We start from the raw sequence: 10,599 nt of genomic DNA, 5'->3' as shown, positions 1-10,599 counted from the left end.
CTGGGATCCAGAGCTGGCAGAATGGGGCTGCCCGCAGAAATTCCCAGAGTTGTTTTGTTGTCTTAGGGTGAGGATACCAGGTGATCACTTGTTTTCATCCCTCTCCCAATTTCCCTTTTCCCAGGATGGGGTGATATCCTAAGTAGGTGACCTCGCCCTGGCAGGTCTGAGCTTTCTTCTTTGAGACCGTGTGTCCTGTCTCCTGTAGAAGCCATCACAGTTCATCAATGCCCTCCTCACAGGCCTCGCTGGAGGGGGCGGCGGTCATCTACACATTGCAGTTGAGTGCATTCTGCTGGTTGGCAGTTCTCTAGGTCTTTTTGCCAGTGCTTCCCCAATGATGGTGGGGGAGTTTTTGAATCATTGGGGCAGTCACATCTGTGTCAGCCGGCTTGTTGTCCCCATCTCTGATCTTCCCACTTGAAGACAAACAAGAGTTGGCTTACTTCTGCTGACCACAAGCAGAAGAAAGCATCCTTCAGATCCAGGCAAGGAAAGACTGCTGCCCTGGGGCCATTGAGCTCAGTAGGGTGTGTAGAATTGGGGCCACAGGGTGTAGAGACTCAGTGGCTTGGAAACACTGCACTGGCTGATAATCGTTGGTCCCCAGCTTCTTTCCTGGAAGCGTGGGGGTGTTCCATGGAGATTGACTCTCTGGTAGAATTCTTCCTTCTTTGAGCCTTTTGATATGGGGGATATCCCAAGCTAGGGTTCCAGGGAGAATGGGTATTGCCTCTGTCTTATGGGAGTGGCACCAGGCTTGAGGGTCACTGCTACAGGTGGATGGCCTTTAGCAAGGCTGATCTCCTTCTGTGTGTCCCACACCTAGGGGTAGCACTCCAAATACCAGCTAAGTTGGCATGAGTCTTGAATGTTTCCTGCCAGGGCCCCACAGCACAGTCACCACTCTTCTTTGGGGAGGACTTCTAGAGTCAGCACTGGCAGGGTGCCAGAGTTGGTGGTGGGGTCCAAGTCCATTGATACTGTGGTGCCTAATTTAGATTATAAATCTCTTCCTAAAAGGGGCTGTGGAGCTTCAGACACATATAAGATCCCATGCAGACCTGGTGGCCTTCCACTGAAGTTGGCTCACAAACTTGGTACTTTTTGGTGGTCCCTGTGGCCCTGACAGCTGTGATAGAGTCCTTGCTGAGTTGGCTGGTGGGGAATGAGCATGGGCTCTTGGGGGCCCAGTCACCCTCAGTCAGGTTCAGTCTCCCATCCTAGGTGCTGGGTCTTGGGTGGATGGGTTTGCTTGAAGACCACAATCATGGCAAGTCTTATCGCTTCACAATGTTAGGTTCTTTAAAAAAAAAAAATTTATTTATTTGACAGAGAAAGAAGGGGACAGAGAGAGAATGGTGCACCAGGGCCTCCAGCCACTGCAAATGAACTCCAGGCGCATGTGTCTCCCCCCCCCTTGTGCATCTGGATAACATGGGTCCTAGGGTATCAAACCTGGGTCCTTTGGCTTTGCAGGCAAATGTCTTAACCACTAAGCCATCCCTCCAGCCCAACCTTGGGTTCTTTTGTCTTCTCTTTTTTTTTTTATAGTGAAAAAAAAAAAGGTGTATTTAGAATTAACCAGCTGGATCCAGTTTAGATGATCCCAATTTTATTGGCAACATCCAAAGCATCATAATCGGGAGCCAGCCGAACATAGGCCTTCTTCTCTCCATCAGGCCTGATCAGGGTGTTGACTTTGGCCACATCAATGTCATAGAGTTTCTTCACAGCCTGTTTGATCTGATGCTTGTTAGCCTTGACGTCTACAATGAACACCAGGGTGGTGGTGTCTTCTATCTTCTTCATGGCCGACTCGGTGGTCAGGGGGAACTTGATGATGGCATAGTGGTCAAGCTTGTTTCTCCTGGGGGCGCTCTTCCGAGGGTATTTAGGCTGCCTCCGGAGGCGCAATGTCTTGGGTCGCCGAAAGGTGGGTGACGTGTGGATCTTTTTCTTTTTGTGGCTGTGGACGCCTTTCAGCACGGCCTTCTTGGTTTTCAGGGCCTTTGCTTTGGCTTCAGCTTTGGGAGGGGCAGGAGCTTCCTTCTTTGCTTTCGGCACCATCTTGGCGAAAAGGTTTTTTTGTCTTCTCTTTTATTTAGGGCATTCATTCTTCCAATGACCTCACTTCGTACAATAGCTACAGGTACATTGGTCCTTTTCTAATGGAATGTGATGGCTTCTCTTATTGGCCGGTGGCAATCTGGGTCTTTTTCTCTGAGGGCCACTGCCATGATTTTGGCCTTTTTATGTGGTATTTCTCCTTTTCTCTGTGGGCTGTTTCCTCTCAGCCACCGCCTTGGCGATGATATTGATGAGTTGATCGGTATTCATTGCAGTGAAAATTCTAGCTTTTGTAATTTCCAGCATACATTTGAAGCTGACCACTAGACAAAGGCTGTGTTCACCATGGATCTGAGCTCCAGGCTTCAGGGCCAAATGGAGCAGCTTGGTAAGTGTGCTGCCTCTTGTCAGAGGTGAAGAAGGTGGATGGACAGCAGCTGACAGCAATCACCCCAAGTGGTCCTGCAGTCTGATCTCAATGGGGCCTCCAGGAATACTGCCTGAATTCCTAGAGAGACTGATACTCAGAGCCATTTGGACAGAGGAGAGGAAGATTTGTTCATACTAGTGGGCTGACACGCAGATTTCTCTGTAATGACACCATCCCCAGGCTTAGGCATGTGGAGGGTTTTTTTTAATACTTTAAAAAATTTTTGTTCATTTTATTTATTTATTTGAGAGTGACAGAGAGAGAAAGAGGCAGAGAGAGAGAATGGGTGCACCAGGGCTTCCAGCTATTGCAAACGAACTCCAGATGCATGCGCCTCCTTGTGCATCTGGCTAACGTGGGTCCTGAAAAATTGAGCCTACAACTGGGGTCCTTAGGCTTCACAGGCAAGCACTTAACCGCTAAGCCATCTCTCCAGCCCATTAAAAAAAATTTTTTTTGTTGTTCATTTTTATTTATTTATTTGAGAGTGACAGAGGGAGAAAGAGGCAGAGAGAGAGAATGGGTTTAATACTTTTTACCTAAGCAGAATCAAGCAAGGAAGAACTACAGAAGTGTACATGGTGTTAAGTAAGCATCTGCAGTGTGACCATAAAGGGTGATAAATTTCTTATAACTCTTGCTCCAGTAAGCTAAAGTTTATCAGTAATTTACAGGTGGGTGGGGATTGATCTCTATTCCCTGGCTTTACCCTGTGGGTCATTCTGGCCTGTTAGGGTATTTACAACTGGGTGCAAGTTTTCTTTAATATAGCTATTTTCTTTTTTTAAAAAATATTTATTTATTTATTTGAGAGAAAGAGGTAGAGAGAGAAAGAGAATAGGCATGTCAGGGCCTCCAGCCACTGAAAAGGAACTCCAGACACATGTACCCCCTTGTACATATGGCTTATGTGGGTCCTGGAGAATTGAACCAGGATCCTTTGGCTTTGCAGGCAAACACCTTAACTGCTAAGCCATCTCTCCAACCCAAATATATAGCTATTTTCTACTAGACCTGGACCCCCAAAAAATCCTTCAGCAGTAGGATTACAAGCCACCAAATCTGGGCAAAGATACAATCCAAGCTGGCCTTAAACTCACAATCCTCTTGCCTCATCCCCTTCAGCAAGTAGCCTACCAGCATGCACCACCACAACTAGCTCCTGTAATTTTTCCTATTTCCAACTCTACTTTTCCTTTCCAATGTTAGCAAATAAAAATGCCAAGAATGGATTCAAATGGCCCCATTTGGGTGGCATGTCCCACCAAAAGCCAGTCAGGTAGTTTGCCTGTTTCAGTGAGATATGTCCACCACCTTTGGGCAGCTGCTTCTCTAGGTCTGGAGCCTCTTGTTGCTGGTTTTCTCAGGGAGGAAGCCTGGCTCCTGGAGTAAAAATGAGGCTGCAGAAAGTTGAGTAAGAAGTCCAAGCATCCCCAAGCCCTGTATCAGCCTCACATTATAGCCTTCTTTTCCAGAAGAATCCAGTTCCTCCAATTCCTGGATCTTTCTGGGGCTCTAGGCCATGAGCCAATGTCTTGGTGTCCTCTACCCTCACCCTTCATACAGGCTTCAGTTTTGTGGATTAGACCCCTCTCACCACTCCCCATTCATGTTCCAAAAATAAGCTGACATGGCCTCTTCACCAGTCCCAGTATCCCACTGACTTGGGCCTCTTAGGCTTCTTTGCAGTTATTTTAAGTGGCATTTTGAGAGATCAAAGAAGAGTATGTTTTTAAACTGAAATGTCATACAGAAGTCTATTTGTGGAATTTTCAAATAATGCTCTGAGAAGAAACCATAGTGGTCTTCTCCTCCCCCTGGAGTGTGAAGTGGCATAGGGAGGATCTGAAGAGGAAGAAAGGAGCGAGTAGGCGCTGACCCATGCCTCATACTAAGAAAAAAAAATCATCTGCTTTTTCTAATGTATATTTTGGACTTCTAAGATTTCATCTGAAGAAAAAACCTTTAACTAAAAATAGAAATCCTTAAAACCACTGCACAACACCAGGGACCCTCCCACAGATTTCTTAGGGTTATAATCATGTTGTACATTTGGTGTGCTGTGTTTTTTTTCTTTTGTCAGTTATATTATAAATTATTTCCATATTTCTGTAGTTTTTTCATAATCAGCTTTGTAATCCATGCTGGGCACTGGTAGACCCCTTAGTAAATGTCATTGAGTTAATATATAGCAATTAATTCTCAAAATAAAAGAGAGACTGATTGAGAGGGGGAGGGGATATGATGGAGAGTGGAGTTTCAAAGGGGAAAGTGGGGGGAGGGAGGGCATTACCATGGGATATTGTTTATAATCGTGGAAGTTGTTAATTATAAAAAATAAAAATAAATAAATAAAACAAAAATAAAGAGATGATAACCAAATTATATGGGTAGATAGGCTGTTTCATTCACTCCACTCCCAGCACTTCTTTGTTGAATGGGACTAAATGCCTGGCACTGTTGGGTGGTGCTGAGAGCAATGCGTGAACAGGACAGATACAGTCCTTCCCGATCTGACAAGCGAACTGGTAGTCATGACAGAGAAGGATGAAGGTTATAGGAATCCAAAAAGACTGTGTGAGCACATAGGAGGTATGGGTCCCTAACATACCCGAAAGTCAGGGAAGGCTCCAGTATTAACTTTCCTTGTGGCTGTGACAATACCAGACAAAAAGCAGCTTAAGGAAGGAAGGGTCTATTCTTGCTCCCAGTTCAAGGAAATAGCCCATCGTGGCTGGCAGGCAGGCATGGCTGCAGGGATATGAAGCAACTGGCCACATTGCACCCACGATCCAGAAACAAGAGAGATGGATGCCCAAGCTCAGCTCACTTTCTCCTTTGGATTCAGCCCAGCATTCTAGTCCATGATATGCTGCTACCCACAAGTAGAGTGCCTCTTCCATCTCAGTGAACCCACTACAGAATGTCCCTCGCAGACATGCCCAGAGGTTTGTCTCCCAAGTGATTTTAGATGCTGTCAAGCTGATGGTCACTATCAGCCATCATGGGTCCCTAGAGAGGAACACTCCAAGTGAAGCCGGAAACATGAACATGATAATTTTAGGAGACACAAGAGGTTCAGACAAGAAAAAAAAAGTAACAGGTGGAAAGCATAACAAATGCAAAAGTCAACTTTCCCTAGGCTGAGAGAAGTGCTGGCACAGGGTAATGGCTTCCCCTGGCCCGGGGAGACTGGTGGGGAAATGCAGAGCAGCGCAGTTCGACAGAGCTGAAAGGCGCCCACGCTGGACCGGGCTGGAAAGCCTGGCTGTGACTGCGAACTTGCTGGTACCGATTCTAAGACGTGTAGAAAAGTTGGAGAGGGGAGGCCCCACACTTGTAAATTTTATCTCCAGGAGCTCTGCCAGGTCTAATGATCAGTGAGTATTGGAGACCCCCCTCACCAAACCCCTTGCTTTCAGCGGGAAGAGTAAAAGAAACCATTTTTAAAATTACTGTAGAATTCTGGTTTCATAAGACCTTCTCAATGGAGAAAATTTTAGCCAAAGCCTAAACTGCTGGGGTTTTAGCAAAGTCTAAGGACGTGTGAGATGAGACACATAGGACTCCAGTCAGCTTCTTCTATCCTTCTGCCCCACTTAAGGGGGCGGGGTGCTAACAGAACAAGTGATGGCCTCAATTTGGAGGTCACTGTCTAAACAGACCTACAGAACATGCCCCACTCCTTATACCACATGCTAAGGACATCTTTGAGGCAGTACCTTTTACTCAGCATACCAAATCTGGCCATCAGAAAGCAACATATATATAAGCAAAAAGCACAGTTTGAAGGGAGCCAGTATCAGTCTCCTATAAAATGGGGAATCAGCTGGGAGTCACTGTTGGGTTATTGATCATGATCAAGAGTTCAGTAGCCTGACCCTGAAGAAAAACACCCCATCATTTCTAGGCAACAGGGCAGATGGTCTGATGTGCTCTACACTCAGGTCTTTATAGATTTAAGGGGAATTTATCAGAAGTGTGAAATTGGGAAGTAACTAACCTTGTAATCAACAAATAAGCTATTTATAAACCCCTCTGCCCTGTTCCACTTTCCTTGCCCCACTCTTCCTTGAGGGCTCTCCTCAGTGGGGTTGTTGGTATTCACTGTGGGTAATTAAGGTCTCAGTCAGTCTCTAGGGGTGGGGGAAGCAGTCTTTTTGTTTTGTTTCGTTTTGCTTTGCTTTTGGTTTTTTTTTTTTTTAATTTATTTATTTGAGAGTGACAGACACAGAGAGAAAGACAGATAGAGGGAGAGAGAGAGAATGGGCGCGCCAGGGCTTCCAGCCCCTGCAAACGAACTCCAGACGCGTGCGCCCCCTTGTGCATCTGGCTAACGTGGGACCTGGGGAACCGAGCCTCGAACCGGGGTCCCTAGGCTTCACAGGCAAGCACTTAACCGCTAAGCCATCTCTCCAGCCCTGTTTTGTTTTGTTTTGAAGCAGGGTTTCACTCTATCCCTGGCTGAACTAGAACTCACTCTCCAGACCAGGCTAGTCTGAGACTCACAGCGATCTTCTCAGCTCAGCCTTCCTGAATACTGGGATTAAAGGTGTGAGCCATCAAACCCAGGCTGGCTGCCCTAGTCATAAATCATTCTCTTTCTCCATCTCTCTTATCTCTCTTTCGCTTTTATTGTGCTTCAACCTACGTTAAAACAATTGTTTAATAAACTCTAGCTTTGCCTCACCCTGAATTCCGTTCTGCAGTAGCCCTGACTCCCTCTGAGCAGAGGTCTCAGGTAGGAAGTCCACCTCACGGCGGCTGGCAGCATTGTGCTGCTCCTGGCATTCCTCCTTGATGCCACGAGTGGCTGCTCTGTAGTGAAGTGTTGTAGGTGACTTTCCTGTCCTTTACTGCTTCTTGGCTGCTCAGTTCTGCTCTTGGGTCAAAAGTTACTTTCAAGTCTTTGTGCTTTTGTTTTCTGGCTGTAGATCCACCTCCTGTTTATTGAGCGCCACTGACCAAAGACAGGAAGCCCCTGTAGAGTTTTCCATGCTCTCTTCCCGGGTGACAGGCATAAGCATGGCTGCTCAGGAGGATGTCACTGTGAAGGACTGACCCACTGATATCCTAAGCCAGTCTCTTGCTTGCAAGAGAAACATGCAAAATCCTGTGGGTAACAATTAGATGTTGAAGAAAAACCCACAACTCTCACCTCAAAAGCAGTAACAGATAGGTTATTCTGGAGCCTAAGATGAGTAGCTATGGCCTAGCAATGTAGGTTTAGATTCCACATTCCAGTATGTTAACAATTTTATCAAGTTTTCATAGTCACAGAACAAAAGAATGTCACAGGATGCTAGATCAGACCCAGAGGTAGGTAATAAATGTCTGTTAAGGGTGCTAAATTAAGGATAATTTGACAATGAATCTGCAGCATTCCAGCTCTCCACAATCACTGAAGTTCTATTAGTCCATCAGCCTTGTAGGACGTGCAGTATGTACAGCTGCATTTGAGGAGTAAACATCATCAAGCAGTATGTTCTGGGTCAGGAAAGGCCATTGCGGGGCATGGTCTGTGCTAGTCCCTCCTGTCTGGGTCCTGAGCATTCCAGGCCGGTGCTGCCTCCCTTACCGGCAGGTATGAGACCTTGACGACCTCTTTCCCAGCATGACTTTGCCACCTTGCTTTTTCAGCCCCCAACTATTCTCCTGCTAACATACTGGCTCCCATCTTTTTCTCACTTTACACTAAGCAGTATTTTGAGGGAGGAGCCTTGACATTTTTCTAAGGACAAAATAGATTAATTTAGATTCCACAGGTGTTCATTTTATGAAAGGATGAAAACCCAGATGCCTGAGGGACTACAAGACGGAACAATGAGACCAGTCCAGGAAGGTACTCACTGTGAAAGTCACAGGTTTTTTGTTGTTGTTTTTGCTTTTCAAGGTAGGGTCTCACTCTAGCCCATGCTGACCTGGAATTCACTATGTTGTCTCAGGGTGGCCTTGAGCTCACGGCAATTCTCCTACCTCTGCCCCCCAAGTGCTGTGATTAAAGGCATGTGCCACCACACCCAGGTTTTTTAAAATTTCTTCCTCCTTCTCTTCTTCTTTTCATGTTTCTTCCTTCCTTCTTCCTTATAGATGCTCGAATAAATATGAAGAATGCAATCTATCTACATTTAAAATAATGAAATGGAGAAACTTTGCCTAGATGGAATCACAAGAGCCTTCATCTGGAGAGGCTCCCTTCCCTTCCCATGTTCTCTTAGTTTTCTGTCTTTCTGCCTTACCTCAAGGGGACCCAGAAATAAACTCACATATCTGTGAACACCTAGCTTTTGACAAAGGTTTCAAAAATATACACTGCAAAAAAGAGAGCCTCTACAACAAATGGATAACAGAAGAATGACACTAGATCCCCATCTCTCACCCTTCACATAGATTTAGTTCACATAGGAATGATTTGATTGAGAATGATTCAAAGACCTGAAACTCTGAAATTGCTAGAGGAGAACGCAGGAAAGGTACAGGCAAGGTCTTTCTGCAAATGACTCCAATAGCTCAGGAAATAATTCCAAGAATTTAAAAATGGGGTTGCATGAAATTAAAAAGCTTCTGTACATCAATGGAAGTAATTGTGAGAGTGAAGAGACTCTCATCCATAGAATGGGGGGAAAGCCTTCATCAACTGTTCATCTAGTGGAATTAGTTATTGTTGACATTTTTATACATGAATATAATGTATTTTTTCCACTCAGACTGTGTCCTCCACCTTCAGCTCCCTGGAAGGAGAGCAGAAACGGTCATCAGTGGCAAATGACAGTTGCAGCAAAGCAACACCAAGAGCCGCTTCACGCTCAGGAGACACTGCCACGCTTCTTCCTCGTGGCTTCTGGCACTCTACACAGTCAGAGGAACTTCTTAGTAACAAACTATAGAAATGATCCCTGAAAGTATAGTCTTTATAATGTAGTTTGATCTTGTTTCTCCTAGTTTCCCTCTCTTATCCCTGCCCCCTCTTCACTGACCCAGTTCTTCCCCATTAATTCCCATCTGACTTTCATGCGTTATTTTCTTTTGACCCACTGAGTAAATCAGGGTTGCTTGCATGATCATGGGTGGAAGGCTATTTACTGTAGAATGGCCAACTGACTGGTGGCTACACCCCAAAGAACACAACTTTCTCTCTTCTAGCAACTCCTAGCGGCCATTAGCTACTCTGGGGGTGCTGGGGTCTTGTGAACCCTTCCTTCAGGCATGACAAAGTACTGACACATTCAATCTTACTCTGCCTTCAGTTTTAATGACTTACTGGCATTTTGGCTCTTGGGTAGCACATGGTTGAAAAGGTCCCATCCTGGGTACTAATCTTAGGGTTAGGCTTAACAATGTAGGCTTCATTGCTTACATGGCTTGCTGCCTTGAGTAAGGACATCTTTTCCTCTAGATTTCCATCAGACATGATCCTTTGATCTCCAAGGTCAGATTTCTCAGGTTCCTCAACATTAGGCAAGGCCTGGGTCTTCATCTCTGCTTGATGTGAAGAAGCTTCAAAAAGTGTCCACCATGGATCCTTAAGATTAAGAGATTAAAAATTCAAAGGGGCAAATTGAGGCAAGATAAAAAGATAGGAAAATTAAGGGGACATAAGAACAGAAAAGAACCTCTCACTCCTGCTGGCCGACAATCAAGAAAATCTCACAATGTTATGGAGCAAGGGATGCAGATAACTTGGTATAGTGCTTCCCTGGCATGCATGAAAGCAGAACTTTAATCAGCACAGCATAGACAGGGTGTGGTTTCACGTGCCCATAATTCCAGCACCTGAGAGGTAGATAAAGGAGGATCAGGAGTTCAATGTCATCTCCAACTACATAGAGTTCTAGACCAGTCTGGGTAAACGATGATGAAGTATGATTTAGTCAGAAATCTGTCTTGCCTTCCTAGTGACCTATGAATAGTAAGGGTTCTTTGATCATATTTGACCTATGAGTTTTTAGCTTGTCAGACTGTAAACTTGTACACTTCAGAAACAACCTTATGATATCACTGAACTGAAGAAGTATACAAAAATATTCTTACTTTTTTAAGATCCTTTGAACAATACAATTTCAAAAGTCACCAAAATCATATACATAGCTTGCTAAGAC

The 10,599-nt window shown here is 45.1% G+C and overlaps 1 protein-coding gene and 1 non-coding gene across 2 annotated transcripts; both read right to left on the bottom strand.

Moving 5' to 3' along the window:
• Positions 1 to 1,541: 1,541 nt before the first annotated feature.
• LOC101614229 (60S ribosomal protein L23a-like) lies at positions 1,542 to 2,070 on the bottom strand. Its single transcript, XM_045136960.1, has one exon. It carries the CDS (start codon positions 2,068 to 2,070, stop codon positions 1,600 to 1,602), a length of 471 nt encoding a protein of 156 aa, XP_044992895.1. The 3' UTR covers positions 1,542 to 1,599.
• Positions 2,071 to 9,198: 7,128 nt separating this feature from the next.
• On the bottom strand, positions 9,199 to 9,412 carry LOC123455715. The gene has a single exon (XR_006634090.1). It is a non-coding gene; the product is annotated as a small nucleolar RNA U3 (small nucleolar RNA).
• Positions 9,413 to 10,599: the final 1,187 nt, after the last annotated feature.

Source organism: Jaculus jaculus, chromosome 17, assembly GCF_020740685.1.
Source record: "Jaculus jaculus isolate mJacJac1 chromosome 17, mJacJac1.mat.Y.cur, whole genome shotgun sequence".
Taxonomy (NCBI): Eukaryota; Metazoa; Chordata; class Mammalia; order Rodentia; family Dipodidae; genus Jaculus; species Jaculus jaculus.
Note: the sequence above shows the minus strand (reverse complement) of the source record. Positions and strands in the feature narration are given on the sequence as shown.